At 30.7% G+C, this 26348-nt stretch overlaps 3 protein-coding genes across 3 annotated transcripts; 2 read left to right on the top strand and 1 right to left on the bottom strand.

The window, feature by feature from the left end:
* Positions 1–2591: 2591 nt before the first annotated feature.
* Positions 2592–5189, bottom strand: LOC109788315 (O-Glycosyl hydrolases family 17 protein). Its single transcript, XM_020347008.3, has 3 exons — positions 4909–5189; positions 3493–4821; positions 2592–3005 (listed from the first exon to the last, which is right to left on the bottom strand). The coding sequence occupies exons 1-3, from the start codon at positions 4964–4966 to the stop codon at positions 2971–2973; spliced, it is 1422 nt and encodes a 473-aa protein (XP_020202597.1). The 5' UTR covers positions 4967–5189; the 3' UTR covers positions 2592–2970.
* A 3472-nt stretch (positions 5190–8661) lies between these two features.
* LOC109788316 (small ubiquitin-related modifier 1) lies at positions 8662–10787 on the top strand. The gene is made up of 3 exons (XM_020347010.3): positions 8662–8821; positions 10043–10192; positions 10529–10787. Exons 1-3 carry the CDS (start codon positions 8726–8728, stop codon positions 10595–10597), a joined length of 315 nt encoding a protein of 104 aa, XP_020202599.1. The 5' UTR covers positions 8662–8725; the 3' UTR covers positions 10598–10787.
* A 6203-nt stretch (positions 10788–16990) lies between these two features.
* LOC109788317 (subtilisin-like protease Glyma18g48580) lies at positions 16991–22699 on the top strand. The gene is made up of 11 exons (XM_029269232.2): positions 16991–17146; positions 18043–18152; positions 18496–18593; positions 18697–18861; positions 20014–20143; positions 20217–20760; positions 20837–20943; positions 21031–21309; positions 21396–21510; positions 21582–21795; positions 21882–22699. The coding sequence occupies exons 1-11, from the start codon at positions 17063–17065 to the stop codon at positions 22427–22429; spliced, it is 2394 nt and encodes a 797-aa protein (XP_029125065.2). The 5' UTR covers positions 16991–17062; the 3' UTR covers positions 22430–22699.
* Positions 22700–26348: the final 3649 nt, after the last annotated feature.

The raw sequence follows: 26348 nt of genomic DNA, 5'->3' as shown, positions 1-26348 counted from the left end.
AAATTATTTTTATAATATATTTTTTATCCCTTTTGATACAAAAATAATAATTTCTCATTTGAGAGTTTTAAAAACTGTGTCAATGGGATTATGTCATCCATCAATTGAAGACTTGTGTATACAAGTGTAAATAAGCATCCATGATGTCTTTCTTACATGATATGATGTCACAAGTTAACTTTATATGAATCCCTATTCACATGGTTTCAAGTTCCCGGGCCCGGTGGAGGACATATAGGGAAAATTCTTATATAAAAGAATGTGCACTTTTGGTCATGTATAATTTAGCTACTGCAGCACGCAGAAACATGCGAATTTCAGTTTACTTCTTCCCTCACCTAATAAATAATAACAAGCAGGTTTCTTAATTAGTATAATAAACTATTTAAATTATTATAGTAAGATTCAATTAACTAATTTATAATATAAAAATAATTAATTCAGTTAATAGTCTTATTTTTCTAATATTTTTGTTTCAACTTTTAGTGACTGTAATATAAAGAGGTAAAATACGGTTATCAGAGGAACCTAAAACTTTAATCAAAGAATATTTTTGTAAAAAACAAAAATTAATGCAGGTTATATTCAAAATTAGTTATTATAAACAAAACCAAACAAAATCTTCAATTTAGGTGATGTTTGTTAGCATATTTGGTTGTGAATAAAAAAAGATATAGGGATACGTGGATCCAGCAGAAGCAGATTGTATTAGGTTTTGCATCAATTTTGTGAACTGACATGAAAACTTGACAAAACGTGAGTTGGGGAATATTATAACATAAATGTTGTTTTAAGGTAATATTACTATTTTCCTATAAACAAACAATAATTGAAAGTAACTTCTAAAAACTTGTAATAAAAATTAAAGAAAAATACATGTTCAAGTTTATATTTTAAATAATAATTTTAAGCCATAAAATAAACAATTATTATAAAATAGAATAAGAGGGGATACACTAAGAATTTTCAGAGTCATAATTTGAGTGAAAAAAGAAAAGGAAAAAACTTTTGTCCAAATCATGATATATGGCACACAAAATCGACAATTGCATCCGGTGGATTAAACTGGATTAGGATATTATGCATTTTCATTGTCTAAATTAAAGAGGGAATTGAGTCAATCGAGATTCATAGTTACTTACTTTTACTCTTTTAGCAGTATTTGTTGAAAATGGACTCTGCAATTCATTAAAATTGCAAACAGAAACTATGTCGTTACTTTCCACTGTTACCTTACCTAATGGGAGTTGGCTTTTTCTTTTCTAGAGCTGTTAGGCACGTTTGAAAGCTTCCATTCCCATTGTCGGTTTAACCCTAATTTTTATTTATAAATGTAAAATTATGAGTTTTTTAAAAATGAAATTAACAAAGATATATAAAGCTGGTTAGTCGTTAAATAAGTTTGTATTAGAAATTATTATTCAAGTTAGGAGATTGAGAGACTTTAAATGTTGGTATATTATTTCCAAATTACATTTCACCATTCTTATTTGTAATGTGATTTATTTCTCTTGCTTTCCTCTCATTTGTTAATTTGTACATAATGAGTCACAGCATTTTTATCCATGAAAATACTGTGTTGTATGTAAAAAGTCTCCAAGCAATTGTTTTTGTTCTATTCGTTATGGAAATGATTTTTCATTTATAAATTTCAGCAACACTGCATGTGATGTCCACTTAGTTTTTATCTTACAGAAACCCTACTCACTTCTTTTCTTGACGAGAAAGGCTGCAAGTTGTAAATTTAGGTCCCACCCGTCCAAATATAGCTAAATATACTAAATGGTAGGTACACTGCCCTATAATTATAAGAGCTACTATTTAACTTCACGGGCAATTAGAGGATACTCACTCCATTTCCACGAAGGAGATGTCTCACCCTTACGCTACATAATACATTTGGTCGATAGAGAAATGGATGCAGTGAAAGTGGGTATATGAGAAAGGAAAAAAAGAAGAAAAACACAAAAGTTGTTTTCTAACAATTTATCAGAAAATCAACCTTTTTTAAAAATAATAGTTTTTAATGATTATAAGACAATCAGTAGACTCTTTTTAATATCTAAAAAATAACCACTATCTTTTGTATCATAATCATTTTATGATCTTAAACAAAAAAAAACTATATTTTTTTAACATAATCAATTATAAGATTATTTGAATACAAGTTAAAAAATATTTTTAAAAACTTTTTTATTAAAAATAACGAGCTTTTTTTAATATAAAAATCGTTAAAAACACTCACAAACTTCAATCCATATTCTGTATGATAAATAAGTCTGAATTAAAAAAAACAACGTAGTCAGTAATTGATTTAATTGCAATAATTGCGCCTCTCTGTAACCCTCTTGTTCTCTTCACATCAATTTCTCTTCACCAAACCACATGCAGTGTTAGTGTGGTTAAATAATATAATCAAGGACGGGGTTAAACAATAAAGGAATCTACCCTGAAAAAGGCTTGTTTAATTTTTCATTGCTCAGACATGTTTTGTTTCATTTAAATTTTCTTTTTCAAGAGACGTGAGTGTCGATAATAGCAGTTAATATTTCTTTCGCATAAACCTTCTAAACGACTGACACACTAGAATGTAGAGGAAGAAAAGATCCCTTAAACTATTGGCTTAAAATGCAACGAAACCTGAAGAAACAATACCCCTTCAGGAATCAGGAGTCTACTGCAAAGTGAAAGCTTAGATACAATTTACTCTAGTCCCAAAGTTAATTTGATTTAGCTACCCCTACCCCATTCATTACCAGTTCCCACCAACTGGATGAAAAGTCAACATTATTTAACTAAAACATAATCAAGAACCCCCAAAAAATCTTCAAACTAAAAGAAATAATAATAACCAACAAGTAATGTAGCTCCCCTTCCTAGTCTCACACTAGCACAAACACCACCACCTTTACACAAAGCAAAATCAGCCAGATGCAGTATATTCTCATGCGGGAATATGTCATCAGCTTTTTAGTATCCAGTAGGAAATTCGCAGTTACCGTACCCTGCACAAAAATAACGGGTTAATTACAATCATCAATGCATAATTTTAATTTTAATTTAAACACAAATAAAGTAGAATTATAAAAATATAGACAAAAAGGCAGGCATAGGCCATAACCTAACATTTCTGAGTAGAAGTAGAATCCAATGTGATTACACTCCCCAATGGCCCAATGTTTGACTAATTGACCGTCTTTATGGGTACAATTATTCATCTGATTTACCCGTCCCTTCGGGAACAGGGTTCACCAAATAGTGCTAAATTAAAAGACCAACACTCTGCTCAATAAAGTTATGCCACGTCGTTATCACAAAAGATTCCCCCTTGTCAACCCTATCACGTGCCTCTTTTATGTCCACTGACCTGTCGTGAACCAGAACCAGTCCTTACCCCGCTCACGTTAGCAACTCAACGTACCTCTATTCTAAACTACTCACAATCAGAACCTAATAAAATAAAATAAAATAAGGGATTTATAGAATACTCACTAGGCTCCTGCGTGACCACGTACGACGTGCCCCCGAAGTAGCAGCTACCACCCTTGCGCGCTTGCTTCTGATAATAACTGTTGAACGCAAACGAAGCGTGGGCCACAACCGTGTTAGGATCATAACACGTGGCACCGCGCTGAATCGGACGGCAATCAGCCCCTCCCTCGCCGCAAGCGAAATCTAGAGCCGCCTGCAGCTTAACTTTATCCGCGTCCGGGTTCGCAACGCACCACGTGTTCCCGGTGGTGCTCTTGGAAACCCCGCCGCTGACAACGGGCGCCGGCGCGGGCTGCTTCTGTCCGCCGGCGCTGACCGGCGAGGGACGGTCGTGGTAGTCCTTGAGCTCCTCCACCGTCAAGGGGACATTGTAAACCCTTTTCTCGTCCGGGTAAAAAAGCCCAAAGTTCCTCTCGGAAGTGGGCCCGGGCTTCTGATTCTCATTAAAAAGCGCGAACAAATAGACGGTGAGATCCGCTTTGGGCCTGAGGGGGGTCCCGCCACCCGTCAAGATCTTACGGACGAGATTCCCGTTGAACGCAGCGGCGTTCTCCACGCTGGCGCCAACCTCGTTACTGTCCCCCTTGGAAGGCCACCCCGTTTCCGTGACGACAATCTTAACGTCGTCGTATTTCAAAGCACTCATCGCGGCGAAAACGGCGTCGATTTGGGCGTCGAACAGGTTATAGTAGCGCAACCCGTTACCCGGATCCACCACGCCCGGGTTGTCGCGGAAAAGTGCGTAGTCCAAGGAGATGACGTCAGCGTTGGACTCGTACGCGAAGAAGGGGTACACGTTTACCATGAGGTACGACCCCGTTCCGCGGAGAAACTCCAGCATGGGTTTGAAAACCGCTCCCACGAGTTCCTCTCGGAAGGACCCGGCTGAGGAAGGGTATGAACTTCCGAGCGCGCTTAGGGCAATGGGGGAGGAAACCTTAATGTCGGAGTCCAGGTTGTGTTTGACGAGCGCTTGGTGGATGTTCTTCATGGCCGGTACGAGGAACTTGGTGGTGTTGTGTGTGTCCACAAAAACCTCGTTGCCCACCGCAATGGCTTCGATTTGCGTGTGCGGGTAGTACGCTACGACGTTTCTTTGGATCCATGAGAGTGCAAAGGAGGGTGCTTTTGCTGCTGCGAACAGTTGCTCGTTTGGAAGATCAACCGTCACTTTTATTCCCGATCCTGATAATGCCCGAAGCACTGCCGGGTCCGTGTCGTACACTTTTACCCGCTTCAGCCCCTGCGATTTCAGAAGCTGCACCACCTTTACTGCAGAGGGAAGGTTGTTTGCTATGCGACCGTAGTTAACTCCAATGGAACCTCCATCTGAAACACACAACGTCAAATAGTACGGTTAACATTGTTCTGCAAAAATAAAACAAGAGAAAGAGAAGAATGGGAGCAATGCATTGCCTGTGAGAGTGAGAAGGGTGAGGGAGAGGAGAAGAGAGAAGAGGGTGACGCACTGCATTCTCTGCTTCTGTGCGGAGAAACAGAGAGCGGTGTGTTTGGGTGTTGTTGAGGATGTTTCTGGGAATGTGGGTTGTGGTGTGGTGTGATGTGTTTGTGTTTGTGATTATCTATGAGAGTTAGTGGGGCCCACTTGGTAACAAATGGACGAGTAATTATAGGACCACCATCCATCACTCATGGCCAGTTGGCCTGCCTCATGCTGCAGAATGAAGATGGAGAACGGTGTTTGTTTGTTTCCGTTCCACGTTGGTCCCACCAAACACCACCTTAAATCTGGATTTCATTTGTTTTCATTATTATTATAATATTGAATTGGTTTTTTAATTATGCCTACTTTTTGTGGCGCATGAATTATGGTTCTCCATGGAGTGTGTTTTCTGATAGAGGAATAGCCAAACCAGTGTGCAGCGGGAATATAAGGGCAATTTAAGAATAAGGATCAAAAATGACTGGCACTTTGTTCATTACTGTATTAAAGTTCGCGAGCTCATAGGGTATCATGTTTTGGAGGAACTGCTATCATCGAACAATGATAAAGATAAAAAAACCAAGTGTTATTAATTTTATGTACTATGGTAACATTCAATTTTACATCATTGTCTTGCCAGATCTTCTCTGGCTCTTCTTTTTTTCTTTTTTTTTACCACTTTCTCAACAGTGTCTTGCAGTGAGTGTGGATGAGTGTATCATTGAAGCTAATCTTTGAAGCTAATTAATGGAGCCTCTGCAAATGAGGATCTAATGCGTAGCGTAGCACAATAGCACATTGTCCTTGGGGACACGAGGGCCTACTTCTTCACCAATTATTTTCCTTGTAAGGACCCCAATGGACATCATTAATGTCAATCCAAAATCACTAATGAAAATTTAATATCAAACCTCACTACATAAATTTTAAGAGCACTCTTTTAATTCTGTCTCTTTTTTTTTTTTCATTCATTTTAATTAGAAGAAATGAGGCACTTTCGCTCACTATTATTTTAAAAAGTAAGATAATAATAATAAATAATGAAATCAAAATTTGCATTTGATTTCAAAATATTAGAGTAGTTATAAATATTAATTAAGAAATGAGACATAAAAGATTTCGAAAAATGGTTCTAAAAAAAAAAGAGGGAAACGTACAAAAAAAAAACATATCTTATTTATTAATAGTTATAGTCTTATAAAATGTAAAGTAACTAGGGATGGCAAATATACCCGTATCCGCGGGTAATATCCGAACCCTTCCCGACTTTGACGGGGAATACCCGGTTTGACCGGGTACGGGTAAAACCCGATATATTAAATCGGGTACGGGTACGGGTATGTACTTACCCGCCCCGTACCTGTATCCGTACCCGTCCCCGTTTCTATTTTTAATTTAATACTCACTTTTAATTTAATTATATTAAAAAAAATTAATATTTTTTATGTGTGATTATTTATTATAATATGAAATAGAAAAATAACTTAATTATAATTATAATATAATAAAAAAAATAATTTAAAAATATTATTTTTTTACAAAAAATAAAAAATAAAAAAATTGACGGGTACGGGTACGGGTATACCCGATACCCGACGGGGACGGGAATGGGGATGAAAATCACATACCCGATACGGGGACGGGGACGGGGATGGATTTGACTTGCGGGGACGGGGACGGGTATCATAAAACCCATACCGCCCCGCCCCGTTGCCATCCCTAAAAGTAACAGTTCTATGACTATAAGCATTTGTAAAATTTAATAAAAAAAATAACTTTTAAATATGTTTTTGTCATTTTAATATATCTGTTTTCTAACTGCAATATGAATAAAATTATTTTTAAAATTATCCCTTATAAAATTTATATATTTAATTTTAGTCCTTGATATTTTTTTGTTTTTATAATATATTCAATATTTTGTTTTAGCCCCTATAAAATTTTACTTATCTTAAAAGAAATAATAGAGTGTAAAAAAATATTCACATATTAAAAAAATAAAAATAAAGATACTTTAAAAACTAAATTAAAATAATGTGCCCCAAAATAAAAATAAAATAAAATAAAAGAGAGAAAAATGATACCATAAACATGTTAAATAATAACTTTATAAAGATACAAATCAAAAAGTATTATATTATTGTTTGGGGAGGGAGAAGAATGGAAAGAATGGAAAATAATAAGTGAAAATTAATTTAATATGAAATGGTGTAGAATTCGTAGTTATTGGTAGAGTAGAATTAGGTGAAAATTAGAGATAAATTAATATTTTAAAATTATATTTTATATAATTATATTTTTATATAAAAAATATATATTATTTAAAAATTACATTTTTAGTCTTTACCAATTAATTATTTTTGAAAATAATATAAAGTTAATTTTGCCCAATCATTTTTTTGAAAAAAAATTCCATACAAGTCCACTCATAAAGAGAGTGAAATTAAATTTACTTGAGCCCTACCATAAATTTTTCACAAATTCACTTAAATCATCTCCTTCAAACATACATGATTTTTTAATTCTTTCATAATCTTTCCCTTTTTTCTCCATTCTCTATTAAACCACTCCCCCAAACACACATAACGAAATTATATGAAATGATAGTATTTTAGTTTTTAAAAAATAAAGAATTTAACTTAATATTCTAAAAAATAGAGAGACTAAGATGAATAATGTAAATTGAATAATAATTCACAAAATAATTTATACACGTATATAATCTTAAATAAATGACTTTACTTATTTTAAAATATTTTTTAATTAAAATCATAAAAATAAGTGAAATTCTTAAAAAAATGTCTTTTAAAATCAATTTTGAATTGGTTCGAGCTATTCTTACTGGGTTTTTTTTTATAAAAAAAATACATAATATTACTTGGAAAATCCTCTCCATTAAACTAGCTTTTTGTACTGCTCTAATTTCAGTTTACTTTTAACAGATGATTACTCTGAGCCATGAAGAATAGAGACTTGCATACATCGCTTGTTTGGGATATTTAAATATAGGCTTAAATAAATAATTAAATATACATGTTCTCTTCAAAATGTAATTATTTTGTTTTAATCCCCATAAAAATAGTTTTTAACGTTTAAAAATTGCAAAAGTCATTTACTTTAAAAACTTTAAAATTGTAAAGACTCGTTGAAAAAACTGAAAAAATGTTGCTTCATACCAACCAAATTTTGTCAAAATTACACGCATGTATCTTGGAATCTTACTTCACTTTTGTCCACCAATGAGAATAACACGTCTTTTTTGTCTTTACAATTTTTTTTCCATCATCTTTTTGTCTCAATGAAAGCAACATGCTGTATGTATATAATGCAAACGCAAAAAATAATTAAGGGTTGAAATTCAATTTCAATTTAAATTAACAATATAGACGAATGTTGTTAACTATCAACAAGTTAACAAAAGGACCAATTAAAACAATAGTAAAAGTTTAAGCGTTAATTAAGACAAATAAAAGTTAATTTCAAAATTGTAAAAGTTTAAGGTGATTATATCTTCTTGTCTCAAATATGTTTTTTTTTTTTCTCTAATAATTGTATATTTAATGAATTCAACCAAATCTTATATGGACCAACCACAGTTTTGTCAGTTGAACCAAATATGTCGTGGGTCTGATTCGACAGGCCCATCTTGGGAATAACGGGCCCAACCTGCAGGCCCAGGATTCTAATTTGGCCCGTTAGCGTAGATACAAAAGTGAGTTTGAGAAGTAAAAATAAAAATCAAAACAAAACCCTAATTTGTAGAGAGAAAGGGAGCGACTAAGAAGAACGATGTCTGGTGCTACTCCGAATACGCAAGCCGAGGAAGATAAGAAACCGAATGATCAATCCACTTCCGCCCACATCAATTTGAAGGTCAAAGGCCAGGTTTTCTTCTTTTTCTCTATTTTCTCTTATTGATTTCATACTCTATGCTTAGGGGAAAAAAAACTGTTTTCAGGTGATTTTCTTTTTTTTTGTGTGTGAATTTTTGGTTGCTAGGTATCCCTTCACACTCGCAAAGTGAAAGGAGAGTGAGCAACAATTGTATGTCGCACTTTCTTTTCTTTAGGTTAAAAGTATTTTGTCCTTTTATTTATTTATTTTCAACTTTTTATTATTTATAATTGTGGCCTTTATACACGGGTGTCCCTCATTTGCTCATTAGATTATATTTTGTTACTTTTCATTTCTCAGTATTTTTGCTGCCAAAGTTAAAATGATTAATGGGTTTGATCCTTTGTGTATTCCTGTGTATGTGTGGTGGTTACAATAATTTTTGGTAACCGAAACTGAAGAAGGGTCCATAAATAATTAAATTGTAAAAGGAGTGTATGATTAATATATTATCTTAATCACGTCTTTAGAGTACTGGTGTTCTGGATGGCGGCAATACTCTATTGCCTTGTTCTTGAGTTTCATATTATATTGTTGCGCTGATGGAAACATTGACCTTTCAAGATATGCTAAATTTCAGTTTACAATGTAAATTTATATTTTTTAAAAATAACCATGTTTGTTGTAGCAGTATGTATCATCTTCTAATATATTAATAGGAAATTCGGGTTATCCATCTTATCTTTTCATTAGGTTAATCACATTTTCTAAAAATATTGTAATTTGAGATACCTTGGAACGTTCCTTGCGCCCTTCTCTGCCGTTACACACCCCAACTCCCAAAAAAATATGTTTTTTTCATTGATTGTTTCTGTTATATTACTTGGAACTTTTCTTGTTTTTCTTCGATTATTTTTTGGTTGAATCCCAGTTAATTTGTGTGCCTAAAGTCATTAGAGAACATTTCAAGATTGTCATCGAGTTAAAGTTCCTTTAGAGGCACCCTTTCAAACTATCCTTGATGTTACTCAACCTTATAAATTCAATGTTGTGTATGGCAAGTTTGTAACATGGTTTCTATCTGATGATATTTGAGCAGTACCGAAAATTAGATGGGTTATTCATTAACTTTTTGTTCGGTGATGTTTCTTTATGTAACATGATGATGAGTGTATGATCTGTTCAAGGTTATATTTTGTCATGGACTAGATTATTTGTATTTTTAAATATCAATGAGCACATGATCTATGACTAACGTTTATTTGATTGTAGGATGGAAATGAAGTATTCTTTAGGATCAAAAGAAACACTCAACTGAAGAAGCTGATGAATGCATACTGTGATCGACAATCTGTGGACTTTAATTCAATTGCCTTTTTATTTGATGGTCGACGTCTCCGGGCAGAACAAACTCCTGATGAGGTTTGCCCCTTACCTTGAATGTTTCTTGATATTGGGAACTATGGGTATGTTTGAATAAATTTTATTTGAAGTACATGTTGAATAAAATAATAAGAAAAAAAGAAATTAATTTTTTTTATAAGTTAAAATTAGTTTATATATAAATTAATATGTAAAAGCTTTCTTGTATTATTTTTTTCAATAACTTATGCATAAATAAATTTTAGTTTAGTTTAAGGAAAAAAAATAATTATTTTTGTTTATTTTCCTACGAGTATTTTCAGAAAAGATTATTCAAACCAACCTTATATCTACCTGTGTGTCATAACCCTACATGTTTTGTGTTCATTTCTTCAGCTAGAAATGGAGGATGGGGATGAGATTGATGCGATGTTGCACCAAACTGGTGGAGTCCTGTTAACCTAGTATGTTTATGCTGGTTGTTATTGTGAATTATATAGGTTAGTTGCTTTGGTTTATGTAACCTTTGGATTTACATCGTCGGTATTGAGAGACAGACATACTCATTGTAGAACCTTGTTTGAAAAATGACATGCTTTTAGGAGCCTTGTGAGTTATGACAGCTGGAATGAAGTCTGGAATCTTATGTTGATAATTTGATCAGAGTTTAGTATGCGCACCTAAGATAAGAATTGCTTGTGAATGAATTGCACGTATTTGTTTTGCTTAAGTTTTTTAGAATGAGTTTGTCTTATAAAAAAAAAAACTGATGGTGTTTTTATATTTGATTTAATTTAAAAAATATATTGTGATATTAACACACTTTAGTTCCAAATTAATACTCTTTAAGTTCACGTTATAGGAGCTATGTTCTAAGCGTGCAATTTTGTTGTAGAAATGGAAAAGGAGAATACCTATTTATTTAAAATTGAAATTCTAAATCGATAATGAACGTTATAAAAGGTTACTCCGTCTTTGTTTATAGATTACTTGCTATTATTGGGCATGCATTTTGTTTCTTTAATTAATTAAAATTGAAATTCTACATTGAAAATTGATACAGATTATCGAGACCAGCGCTAAAGAGACACTTGAAAAAGGAAAAGAGGTGCCTATGTTGCGAACAAAACCGATTTCAGTATTGCGTAGTTTTTTTTAAAACAGAGGGAATTAAGGGGTTAAGAAGTGTGTGCATTGAAGATTTTTATTTTTTATTTATCACTTACTAATATGTATTTTGCTTATAAAAAAAGTTAAATAGAAATAATACAGGTTAAATAAGAGGTATAAGCAATCCAATCATCCATTCCGATTGAAAGGTTTTTTAGGAGTGGGTGCGTGGACTCTAGTTGAGGAGAAATTATTACACTTGGTTCCTAACTTGTATTCAATTAAATATTATATTTTTGTAATTTAAAAAATTTTAATATATGTCATGAACATTTGATGGTTTTGGATTACCAAATAATTTCTCAAAGTAAGAGGTAATTGTTATTTATACTAATAAATAAATAAACAATAATCCTTCTATTTCATAATAACTATAAATGTGATTATTTTACACAAATTAAAAAAATTAATTAATAGATGAAATAATAATAATTTTACTAAATTAATCATATAATTAATCTTGTTTATTAAAAGTAATGCAATACAAAAAAATCAATTTTCATTTAATATTACTAAAGATATAAATAAAAGAGGTAATTAATACTATATTAAAAAGTTAATATGATATTTATTTTAAATTATTTTTAATGTGATGTTCTCTCTCACAATATTTACAATTATAGTATTTGAAAAATGTTTCAAACTAAATAATGTTCTCAATTTTCAATGTAATATTCATTTTTTATAATTTATCCCTCAATAAATTATGTATTATCATAATAAAAAGTAATGATTTATTGAAAAGTTAACTATTTTATTAAAATTGTATTAAAAGTGATAACCTTTGTATCTGCAAGAATTTTAAACTCAAGTCATTATGGACAGAGGGAGTACTAGGACTAAAGAAATATTACTTTTTATAATTAATTTTGGTCTTTATGTTTTTTAGAGTGTTATATCCTTAAATAATAATGTAATGTAACAATTTAAAAAATAATTCCATCATTTTTATATATTCTTTTTGTTCTCTATAATCGACACACTTTATGACTGAATCAATTCTATTTTCACTACATACTTCGTACACGCAAGTATCATAATCTACGGAACAAAAAAAAAATGTAAAAGAGACTTAAATCATTAAATGACGATAATCTGAAGGCAATTGGAACACATTAACACAAAATTTAGTTAGGATTAAGGATTAATTCAAGTTTAATTGTCTAAGGATTAAGGAGTAGGAACGTTGTTCAATTGATTATTTTGTTTTCCTTTCATCAACTGAATTTATTAAATTGTAAAAAATTTAAATTCATAAGAATTTTTTAACCTTAGAGTTTTAAAGTAATAAAATAATAATTTACATAAAAATTTACCTAGTAATGTCAATTAAATAATCATAAAATTCACAATATTACAATATAGTATCATATTAAAAAATATTTTGATTAAATATAATTTTATCCATTTTTTTTGAAAAAGTTGCATCTGAATGAAATAAAATATAATAACTAATATTAAATTTCATTATCATAGATAGATTCACCGAAAAATAAAATCATTAATTCAAGTGGTTTAGTATATGTACTCTTTAGTCAATGATGAAATTTGATCTTTGACTTGGAAATTAAGTCTTAATTAGAGGTACCATTTACTCCTATAGAAATTGATTAGGTGAAAAAGAAGTATACCTCTTTAATAGATAAAAAAAAAATAGAATGACTATAAATAAAATAATTATAGGATTAAATACATGTCATTAAAATAAGGGTTAAATATAGTTTTCATCACATAAAATAAGCGAGTTATTTATTTATTTATTGGAATCGAGCCTAATACCAAGAAATTATAATAACTTACATGTTCAATTTATTCAATTCAACTAGATTTCACTCGATAATATAAGGTTGTTTCAAATTAATCAATAGGCTCAAATTCGAGTTTTGAGTATACAATTATATTTAATATTTGGAGGGAGAAATTTGTCACCACAATCTTATCTACTCGTGTAATGATGCGATAGGTTACTATAGTTTATAGCTCAACAACTAAGCAATAAAAAATTATTACATAAGTCAACTACACTAATGTTATCATGCAACAAATATATGTATAGTATAGAAAAAATTAATACAATTCCTCTCAATTTGACTTGAAAACATAAAGTCTCTTATGGGTTACAATAAAACCTTATACATATATACAAATATACATCTAGTAATAAATACTAGAAACATATGGACTCTAGTGCTAGTCAAGCATATACTATACACAAACCGCCTCAAAGTAGTACCAAACAAACACGTCGCCATCTCTAACATGGCAATCAAATTTAGTTCGCTCTTCAGCCTAATCATGTCCTACTCTCATAATAATATGATCATTGTGGTTCAAAAATAATGCAAGGGTAAACTCATAAATAAAAAAATATCATAATATAAAAACAATGCATTAATTATATTAACAACTTCAACAATTAAACTCAACAACAACTTAAGCTCAACTTAACAACACATATCAATATCATTATACAACTTGACAACATGGTAACTTTCAAGCTTACTACACAACTTATCAACACAAGTCATTAACAACACAACAACTAAGCAACACCACAATATAACAACACAACCATCATAACCTAGCAACAATATGTGTCGTCACACATTTCAACTAAGAGACTTCTTACAATATAGGTGAACAGTTTAAATGGTTTAACCCTATCGAACTAACTTAACAACGCAATCTTTTTGGATTTGCTAGGTAAAAAATAAAGTTGGATATTAATCCACAACACATGATTTCCTATATTTTTTCACTTAAACTAGAAAAGTTTGGTGCTTGTTGTCAAACATAACATAGCTTGATTATAAGCCCACCACGATATTGATATACACTAACACAACTCACCATATGCTTGGCGCTAGTGAAGCAGAGAGCCTTTGGCTCACTCACGTCCGACAACAATCCTTATGCTACTAAAAATGAGATAGAGACTTTATGTAAACCACGTCTGATGCTACTAATCATATGCCCAATGTTACCAAGGTAGAGAGTCTCTGCCTTACCCATGCATGATGCTACTATTCCCGTGCCCAGTGCCAATGAGTCAAAGAGCCATTGACTCGTATCACATCCAACATCATGAAGCTACACTTTGTGCGAAGGTGATTTCTACACCCAATAGGATCATGATTTGTCTCAAATCACCTAAAATCTCAATCCAATCCAACATGCAACTCACAAAACAACACATATACATTATAAGCAACTCAAATGCCATGAAATTTACAACATGAAACCAACAAGAGTTCACAATCATCAATTTCTTTCTCCTACTATCAAGAACGACAAAACCAAGCAACAAGGTTCTTTACCTTTCAATTCAACAATATAGACAAATATAGATGAATTCAAACAATAATTAACACATACAACACAATAATAGTCAATCTACAAGCTTTTCTTACCTTAAATCTCTAAAAATCAAGAAAAAGGGAGGAAGAATAGTGAAGACTGCAATCCTTCGATCTTAGCCGTATTACAACTTCAATCTATGATTCTTAACTTTGAAGCATTGAATCTCAACTCAACTCCTACTAATGATGATTCAAGAAGAATCAAAACAACTCCATAAAATTAGAAGGAATAACGGTTTTCCTTTGACTTCATAGTCTATCTCTCTAACTTTTCTCTAAGATTCTAAAAGAAATGAATTCATGAAGTTCAAATCTTAAAAAAATTTTATATACTTTCTTCTAAACTTGATCAACTTTAACATCGACTCAAAATAATCTCAAATAACATAAACTTATAAAAATTCCTTAATTCTTAAAATTTTAAAACATAAAACAATGTATCATATAAATCATCCGCTTAATAAAATTTAAATAAACAAAAAGCTACAACACAGTATTACAAAACTCAAGTAAATAATACATGTGGTATAGATAAAATAAAAACTAGATGGCACTAGTAAAATGAAAAACTAACTTTTAGCTTTAAAAAAATAATATTCCAGAATCAAACTATATTTTACATCATTGTAATTTATTTTTTTAACTTAATTTTTGTACTTTTTTGTTGTACAAAAATCCCTTATGTTTTGTTTTGTCACTAAATTTCTTAGTTCGTATTATTTCTTACTTTAATCATGTTTTCAGGGTATGATTATGTAAATTTCTCCGAATATATTTTCAGAAAAAAATAAAATAATTTTTTTTATAAACTAAAATATAAATTAATTTATAAAATTTCTCTCTTATTAATTTATTTAAAATATATTTTTAAATTTATGTATAAACAAATTTTAATTTATAAAAAGTTATTTCTATTTTTTTAAAAAAGTATTTTTAAGAAAAATTTACCCAAACATATTCTTAAACTCGTCAATCACACTTTTAATTATAGATAGATATAATAGAGTCTATGCACACCAAGGGTCAATCCAATTGTGAAAAAAAAAACCTCTCTATTAAAAAAATAATTATTGTTAATTTTTATAAAATAAAAGTCAAACACATAAATAAATTAAGGTTTAAAATGTAATTTCTATTTCTTATATATATAACTTCTCATTGAAAGTAAAAAGAATATCCCAAAATTATATATAAAATTTCAAAAACTATATTTTTATCCACTGATATATTTTTTAAGAATTTTGTTAATAGTTCAATTTTTATTTATCATAATTATTTATAAATTAAAATTTAATGTTTAAAATAAATTATTAATAAATAAAAATAATATTATGTTATAATATGAATTATTAATTATACGTTTAGATATAATGTATATATTTTAAAAAAGATTTTTATTAAAATTTAAAATATAATTTATGAATTAAAATATATATAATTTATATAAAAATTGAATTATATATAATAAATAAATATTTAACGTGTTTATTGGGCATAGTAAAATAGGGGTGATGTTTATGTAACGAGGAGCAGTAATGAATAAGGTATGAGCAGAGAATCACATTCGTTTCTTTTGAGCTTGAGCCTTGAGCCTTGAGGTATGCGATAGAGCCACAGAGGAGTTTCCTTTGCATATTTCCTCTTTTTTCCACATATGTCCCTCAGGTTGACTTTATCGTCAATAATCAATAATGCATCAATATTCTAGTCTTCCTTCGCTGTTACTTCCTCCCTCTTATGTAAGCAATGGTAGGTACGACTTCGGGATGCGGGCTGCTTCTGTACTGTATTGCCACTAACAAAGAAAAAAGTGTACCATTCTTACTTTTAATTATTTTATCATAAATTTAACTTTTATTTTAAATATATTATTTATTTTAAGTGGTTATTATATTTAATATTTATTATAAATAAAACATATCAAAAATAGATTTAATAATAAATAAAAAGTTTACAATAATTAATATTCAACATTATTTATAGTTAGAGAAAAAAATTATTATTTATAATTAAGACAGTTTAATTGTTTAAAATAAAAAGTAAATAAAAATAAGTTAAAAAATAAAATAAAATTTTAATTGTTTAATTAAATAAAAATAGATAATAAATTAATGAGAAATATACCGAAAATAAGATATATTTAAGAGAAAGAAGAGAAAAATAAATAAATAAATAAATAAAAGATTAAAGATCATTACTTTTTAATTTTTTATTCTTTTATTTTTCTTTAATTAAACAATTACTGTTCTACTTTCACTGTGCCCACCCTAATTCTTATTCATTAATTTCTTCTCGACGTAAATAATTGGTATGGCTTTCGTCCCTCTAGAAAAAGGTAAAAGCAGAGAGTTATTTAAGGACCAGCAGAGGCACTCCAAAATATCAGTTGAACATATATGAGATGGCATTCTCCATATTCAAACTTCTTCTTTCATCATTTCTTCTCTGCACCTTCTTGCATGAACCTGCCAATGCCCTTAGAAAGGCAAGTAAGCTTTGCATTTTAGTTCCTCCATTATAGGGATGGCATCGAGCCGGTCGGGTACGGGTTTCATAATACCCGTCTCCGTTCCTGCGAGTCATACTCATTCTTGTTCTCGTTCTCGTATTTGTACCCATTAGATATATGATTTTCATCCTCATTCTCGTTTTCGTTGAGTATCAAATATACTTGTATCCATACCCGTACCTGTCAATTTTATTTTATTTTTTTATAAAAAAATATGATATTTTTAAATTTTTTTTATTATATTATAATTATAATTAAGTTATTTTTTTATCTCATATTATAATAAATAATTACATATAAAAAATATTAAAATTCTTTAATATAATTAAATTGAAAGTGGATATTAAATTAAAAATGAGAACGGAAACGGGTACGGGTACAGGTACGGGATGAGTAAGTACATACCTGTATCCGTACCCGTACCCGTACCCGATTTAAAGTATCGGGTTTTACCCGTACCCATACCTGTACCCGGTTAAACCAAGTATTCCTCGTTAAAGTCGAGACGGGTTCAAATATTACCCACAATTACTTATATATTTGCCATTCCCAACGCTTCATCATTTAAGCATCTGATATGGAGTAAATGTGTCAACATCTCTTCAAGTTCAAACTTTGAGAATTTCCAAATTTATATTTTGTCACAAGAACATAAAAAATATTAACAATTTACTCTCTTATACATTTATTTTTAAAACACACTCTTTTTAATTAGTTATAAATTATTAAAGAATACAAATTTGGGTGAGTTCTACACTTTATTTAATAATTTTATGCCTTAAATTTATAATTTTGAATAAATTCTATTGAATGTGTAGCACTCCTCTAAAAACATTGAACGAATTACTTGTTTTTGGAATCTGTGTTTTCAGACCTACATTGTGTACATGGGAGGACATTCCCATGGTCCAGACCCTTCGCCGAGTGATCTTGAAACAGCCACAAATTCTCATCATGATTTATTGGCTTCTGTCCTAGGAAGGTAAAGCAACTACGAAATTGTACGTGTCTTAAATATTACTACTATATTACACCGACAAGACAGTCATGAGGATTTTTATATTTTTTTTAAATAAAAAATACTAAATAAGATGATTCTTTTTAATAAATACTAATTTATAATTTTTAAATAAATTTTAATAAAAAATAAAAAGAAGGTTAGAAAAAGACTGTTAAAAAAATTATCCGAAACACTTATTGAGTTAGAGGTTAATGAAGAAATAGAAAAAGTAAGTACATCAATATCATAAAATCTCTAAGACATATCTATATGTAATTTACATTTGCATATTATTGGGACATGTTAATTGAAGTTGGATTTACAGTCACGAGATGGCGAAGGAAGCAATTATGTACTCCTACAATAAGCACATCAATGGTTTTGCTGCCATGCTTGAAGAGGAAGAAGCATCAGAGATTGCACGTAAGCAAAGATTCGTATCATGTCCATGCCTTTCTACGTACTCATCTTGAACCCACTTAAATTAATTCGTAACAACATGAATTATATGTTTGTGTTGGTACAGAAAACCCAAATGTAGTTTCTGTTTTTTTGAGCAAAGAGCACAAATTGTTCACTACGAGGTCATGGGATTTTCTTGGACTGGAAAAAAATGGAATAATTCCTGCAAACTCCGCTTGGAGGAAAGCAAGATTCGGAGCAAATACAATCATTGCCAATATCGATACGGGTATGCTTAATTATAGATTCAACATCTAGCAAATTATATTAACGATTGTAAAGTGAAATTTGCTAAACAAAAAATAAATCTCACATAATTTGATGATTCAACATATTAAAAAGTAGTGTATTTAAAAAGAATATCAAAATAGAAAGAAAAAAAAGTTATTTATAGTAGTGTAAATAATTTTATATGATATTTTTTTATTCAAATGAATTTTAACATTAATATTTAAATTTAAGATTTTTCAAATACTACATGATTAAGCTGACACGTTGCCGCTTCTTTTACTCGATCATTTAATTAATGGATTACTATAACTAGTTTAAAAATTCAATTAAAAATACTTAATTTAGAAGTAATAATTTAATGGAATTATTTTATGATATTTTATAAAGTTATTTCATATATAATTTTATAATGAAAAGATATTGTCATTTACGAATTAAGTTTTCATGATTTTGTTTTTGATAATTACCTAAAAGACCTCTCACTAATTAGAATTAGGCATGACAATCTAACTTGTCCCGATTTAAACAGGAAAAATTAATGTTTATTAGATTTGAATTTTTTTTTATTGATAAATCAAGGGCGGGGACGAGAATGTTAATACCAGCCCTGCCCCTGTCCCGCTTAATAATATAATTAAAAAATTATTTATATATATATATATAAATCAAAATTAAAAATATTTATATGTAAAAATTTGTATTATATTATTTTTCTTTTATTTTTTTTAAATTTGTTCATATTTATTTAAAAATAAATAAATAAATAAAAAGGTAAAGGAAGGGCGAAGGCGAGGGCGGAGAGGGAAACCCAAATCCTGCTAAGAACAGGGATGAAGATCCGGATTTTATCCTAACAAGTATCAAAAATAGGAACGAGGATGATTTAAATATGCGGAACAGAGACGAGGAACAGGAACGTGAAACTCGCTTATACTCCCACCTTGTTGTCATGCCTAATTAAAAAATATATATATGTTTTATAAATTATTATTTATTTATTTATTTTTATTTATGTGAAACTTATTTCTATGGGGACATAAATGAAAAAAGAATATTATAGTAATGTTAATATTTTAAGGGTAAAGTGGTCGAGTGTTATTATTGGAATTGTGCTAAAGAAAAGTGTTTGTTGTTGAAACACATTGAACAGGCGTTTGGCCGGAGCACCCGAGTTTCAGCGACAAAGGGTATGGGCCAATCCCATCAAAGTGGCGAGGGAAAGGCGTGTGTGAGATAGACGGTTATAATGGTACAAATACAAACAAATACTTGTGTAACAGGTAATTTCTTGAGCCTTAATCTATGAATGATGTAAGTTGATGTTGTGATGGTAAATACGATAAGGAATAATAGGAAGCTGATAGGAGCAAGAGTGTTCTACAAAAACTACGAGGTGCAAGTGGAGAAGGTGGAGAGAGGGCAACGGAGCGCACGTGACTACATAGGGCATGGTAGCCACACACTGTCAACTGCGGGGGGTAATTTTGTGCGTGGTGCGCACGTGGAAGGTAACGGAAGAGGCACCGCTAAGGGAGGCTCCCCGAGAGCTCGCGTCGTGGCCTACAAAGCATGCTGGCAAAAATTCGATGCAGGAGGTTGCCAAGATGCAGACTTGCTGCAAGCATTTGATCACGCCATTCACGACGGCGTTGACATCATCTCCGTCTCTCTGGGTTCTGCTCAGCCCTATCCCGAAGCTTTGTTCACCAACGGGGTTTCCATCGGCTCATTCCATGCCGTTGCCCGTAACATTCTCGTTGTATGCTCTGCCGGAAACCAAGGCCCTGCATCCATGAGTGTCACCAATGTCGCACCCTGGGCCTTCACCGTTGCTGCCAGCACCATGGATAGAGATTTTCTCTCCAACATTTCTTTTTCCAACAATCAATCCATTGCGGTATATATATCATCGTCTTTCTATTTCGCATCCCAATTCACAAAAACACATAATACATTAACTCGCACTCTCACAGGGTGCCAGTGTTAATCGAGGCTTGCTGCCATTCTCCCCATCCAACAAGTTCTATGCCACCATTAATTCTGTCACCGCTAAGCTACCTCATGCGTCCGATGATGATGCGTAAGCAACCCCTACCAGTGCCACAATTTTTATTTCTCGACCTTGATATGTATTTTTCTCAACGTTGATATATATATGTTGCTGCAGTCGCTTATGCAAACCGGGAACACTTGATCCTAAAAAAGTAAAGGGTAAACTACTGGTCTGCCTTCGAGGTGATAAATTAAGTTCAGCTAAGGAGACCGCAGAAGGGAAACGTGCGGGCGCCGTGTCAGTTTTGGTGGCAAATGATAAGGACAGTGGACATTTAATTCTGCCCCAGGATAATATCATACATTCTGTAAGTATCACGGGTACCAAAAGTAAGCATGGCGACACGAGTACAAGCAACCCTAATAGCAAGACTCATAGCATTGATTTAACCAAGTAAAGTTCCCAATATCATAAATATCCTATTCTATATACATTCTTGCTGAAAGTGAAGCATTATATATAAAAACATATCTTTGCAGGGAAATGTTCGCTTACGTGGGTGATGCGAAAACATATATAGGAGTAAAGCCAGCTCCAATCATTGCTGGATTCTCATCCAGGGGTCCCAGTGCCGTGCAACCATTGATACTAAAGGTCATGATCTGATTTTTCATTCTCACGATTAATTAAGCTCGCACTCATGTTTCTTAATTATTTGATTTCAGCCTGACATAACTGCTCCTGGTGTGAGCGTAATTGCTGCTTTTTCACAAGCCGCGGGTCCGTCTAATCTTGAATCAGATACACGTCGGGTTCTATTCAATTTGCAGCAGGGAACTTCCATGTCTTGCCCTCATGTCGCTGGCATTGCGGCTCTTGTCAAAACATATCATCCTGATTGGACTCCTGCAGCTATCAAATCTGCTATTATGACTACAGGTACCTACATACAGTTTCATATACTATTCTGCCACCATCACCATGCTTAATATTTGAAAAATTAATAACTCTATATGCTCTTCCAGCTACAATACTAGATAACACGAATCGACGCATTCGGAACGCATTTGATAAGGAGGCAACTCCATTCGAATACGGCGCCGGACACGTTCGGCCTGACCTTGCTATGCACCCTGGACTCGTTTATGATTTAAACACAAAGGATTACTTGAACTTCTTATGTGCTTCAAATTACGACCAAGATTTACTCAAGTATTTTTCAAGTTCGAATGTCCCCTACACTTGTCCAAAGTCTTACAGAATTCAAGATTTCAACTATCCTTCAATTACCGTGCATCATCCTGGGTCAAGGCCTGTAGTTGTTACTCGTACTGTTACCAACGTTGGGCCTCCAAGCACATATGTTGTGAATACTCACTGGCCAAAGGGGATCAAGGTTTTTGTTCAACCAAGTTCGCTGACTTTTAAGAAAACTGGAGAAAAGAAAAAGTTTCAGGTTATTCTAAAGCCAATGGGTGTGGCCGCTGGGCATCCTTTATTTGGGAATTTGTCTTGGACAGATGGCAATCACACAGTAACCAGTCCTATCGTCGTGCTGGACCAGGAAACTTAGAAGTTACTCTGTCTCATTATATTATATGTTATCTTTGTCATATGAGTGTGTTTGCGTTTGCTGTAATATAAGTGTGATTTCTGCTCCTGTTGCATTCAACTTTATATTGTCATAAAATAAGGTATGTTTAGAGTGTTGAGGTATTCAACTTTGTTCCATTGAGCTATGTTTGTAAAAGCCACAATCACGTATGGAACCTGTATCTTTCATGGTCCAAGACATGGTTGAAATCCATCTCTAAATAGTAGTATTCAATAATTATGGGCTCTAGTCAATCGTTTTTTTTTTTTTTTTTTTTTATCCCATGCATTCATCTTTATTATACTTTATCTTTTCTTTAAGTATTAAAGCGAAATTCACATACATCAATAATTTTTACTTTTTCAATTTAAATATTTTTATAAACATTGTTCTTTTCAATCTAGCATTTTTTTTTTTCAATTCTTAAATGGATTTCACAATTTTTTTTTAAATATTCTTACATATCATAAATAATTTATTTATTAACTTAATTTTTATTAAGTTATAAATTAAGGGATATTTTATTCTATAATTTTGTGAAATATTTTTTTATGATACAAAAAATTAAATATTTAACAAAATTAAATTTCGTTTAAAAATGACAAAGTCAACTAAAATTAGGCAATTATGACAATATAAAAATTTCAAGTTAAAAATAATACATAATTAAAATAATAATTAATTTTGTGAACTATTACATTCAAAATGTTTTTAGATATGTTCTACAAGTTCGGCTTGAAGTTAATGATAACGTTATCTATCATGTAGAAGTATTATCCTTTGTAGATATGGTGCAAGGTTTGAATGAAGATCATTGTATATGCCAATATTGAGACATCATTGTTGGAATGTTTGTAAGAATAATCAAAATTATTATCATATGTGTGTCATTCATCTTCCTCGATCATGTTTTGTAATATGAATGTAAATGTATGCATTTAATATATGGTTGATTATATCCATGTGTCAGGCATGCATAGGGTCACATATAATTGCAAATCAAGATTGAAGCACTCCAAGTGCACGCTCCACACCTTTTCTTGTTGTTTCTTGATATTTAACAAATAATTTTTTTTTATCTCCTTATGGTATTGGATAATCTTAATCAGCATAGCCCATTTTAGATAATACTATTTTTTAAACGGTACTCCATGTGAAACTGGATCTTGTTTACCATATATTGCACCCTTAGGGTTTGTCCTTCCAAAAACTCATCAAACACAAGATATTCATTGAACACATTAATGACATTAATATTTGAACCCGTAACTCCAAAAATGCATGTCATATCCATATGTTTTGTGATGCCATTACTTCAAGTATGATTGAAGGTTTTCCATGATCACCGCGACAATATTGACATTTCCATGCCATTGAAGAAATTTTCCATTCTCCATGCATACAATCTATACTACCAAACATATATACTTGGAAAACCACATCTCTATCTCATTTGAAGTAGACGTTGAATGTCATTATTGTTAGGTCTTCTTAAGTATTCTACTCAAGTATTTCATTACAGTGTTTTCCCAATTCGCATATCATCATCAACACTATTAGTAGGTGATGATCCATATGCTAATATACGAATAATACTAGTGCATTTTGCAATGGAGAAACACCTGTTCTTCTAGTTGCATTAACTCTCATTTGAAAGTACTCATCGTGATTGTCCAAGGCTTGAACAATTTGAAGGAACATAACCCTCCTCATTCGAAATCGTTAACCCTTCACATTTAAAAATACTTATCATGATTGTCCAACGCTAGGCATGATCAAGACAGAAACTCTCTGCTTAAACAACATTAGGCATAAGTTTAGTGATGTCAGGCGAAAGTCAGGTAGAGACTCTTTACCTGAATAATGTCGAGCATATGTTTATCTACAGCATGCATGATTGACTCAGAGACTCTTTGTCTCATCCACGTTGGGTGCAAGTGGATTGGCATCAAGTGTTGGCGACCCCGAGACTCCTTGCCTCAATAATGTTGAGCATGGGAAAGATGACGTTAGACATGGTTTGTTGAAATAAAATTTGATGTTTTAAGTTGTCTAAGTATTTAAGTATGATGATTCATTTGTATAAATGATGTTATAAGACTATAATTTATTATATATTGATCTAGGATGATGTATGACGTTAATTTTTTGGTAGTTGTTTTCTATTTCCACTACTATTAGTTGGACCATTATATGTAGAGATCAAGACGGATCATTACAAAAAAGAGAAGAAAAAAGAGGGAGGAAAAGTAACCATGAGACTCATAAAAAAAAATCTCATGGATGAAGATAATTTGAAGAAAAAGGCGTAAAACATGGAGAACATAATAAAATATCATATTCACCTTTTTAGTTTTAATTTTATAAATAAGTTATTAGAGATAAACATATCTTTTAAATACATAATACATATATACTTTTTTCTCTCTAATTTCTTTAATATTTCTCTTAAATTAAAAAGCTTAGTCATTGATTCATTTTCTTTTCTTTTATATTTCTTTCAGCTCTACTTATTTCTTTCGCCGAAGGACATATTAAAAATGTGAGTCTTTGGTCTCCAACGCTCTACTAGGATAGAAATCAAATAATTATCAACAGGAAAGTAATTGATCTAAGTCATCCCAATAATAGTCATACAACAAAAAATCTATTATTATAGTTAACTTTTTAATTAAACCCTAAATTGAGAAAGACACAATAAATAATTAATTAAACACAAATACATATTACACACAATTTCATATCAAATGACCAAATTAATTAATTTATACTAATTTCTTTAAAAAAAAATTTATTCTAATTATAAACAAAGTTATTAATACTACTCAAATACAAACAACAAAGTTATTCATACCACAACCTTTTGTCTAATTCTATTATTTACATAAATAAAATTTACAAATAAATAACTAAACAAACTTATACAATATTTAAAATAAATTGCATACCACAAAACTTATACAATAAATTAAATTTTTAAAGTAATCAAACAAACATATAAATAATTTCAATAAGATAAACCACTATTCATACTATTCTTATCACAATTTAAAAAATATAAATAAAAATTATCATTATACATTTTCATCTCATTATTCACTTAACTCAAGTAATTTCATTAGTCAAATATAATTTTATAGTTACTATTCTTAAAAATTTAAGAACTTATAACAAAAGTGATATGTAACCAAATTATATTATTCCTAATATTTAATAACTATTCTAATGTATATATATTTTAATTAATTTTAAAATTGAAGCATACATTAAGAAATATTCATATATTATATTTTATAGTTAAACGTTGGTGAAATGATATAAATTTTATACTTCAAAATATTTTTTCTTTTTTAACAAAATTTTGAATATATATATTTGGTTATTAGGATATAATTTTTATTTAACTTATTTGTTATAATATATATTTATTAAATTTCCTCAAAATTAACTATTTATAAAAACTATTAGTTTTATAAAATATTTTTTATAAACTCTCAAAACATTTATAAATTGTTAAGATATATTTTATACATACTGTTAAATTATTTATTAAAATTCTTTACAAACTAATGGATGTAATTAAATTTTTAAAACAAACCATAAATTAATAAGGCTTAAATATGTTTTTAGTCCCTTAAATTTAGGACAAATTTGTTTTTCGTCCATCAAATTTAAAATTGATGTTTTTAAACCCTATAATTTCAAAAAAAATCTTATTTTAGTCCTTATATTCAAATTTTGTTAAGAAATTTATCAAAGATTATTGCATAAAATCTATCTATTGGTATCTTTGTTAGTAAAAATAACACATTAAATCCAATTAATATTGTATAACCATCTTAATTTGTTACTTACGAATATGTCATTGGTGATTTGAGGGACTAAAATAAAATTTTTA

This window comes from Cajanus cajan, chromosome 9 (genome assembly GCF_000230855.2).
Source record: "Cajanus cajan strain Asha chromosome 9, NIPB_CcT2T_4, whole genome shotgun sequence".
Lineage (NCBI taxonomy): Eukaryota > Viridiplantae > Streptophyta > Magnoliopsida > Fabales > Fabaceae > Cajanus > Cajanus cajan.
This window is presented reverse-complemented; position numbering and strand designations above follow the sequence as displayed.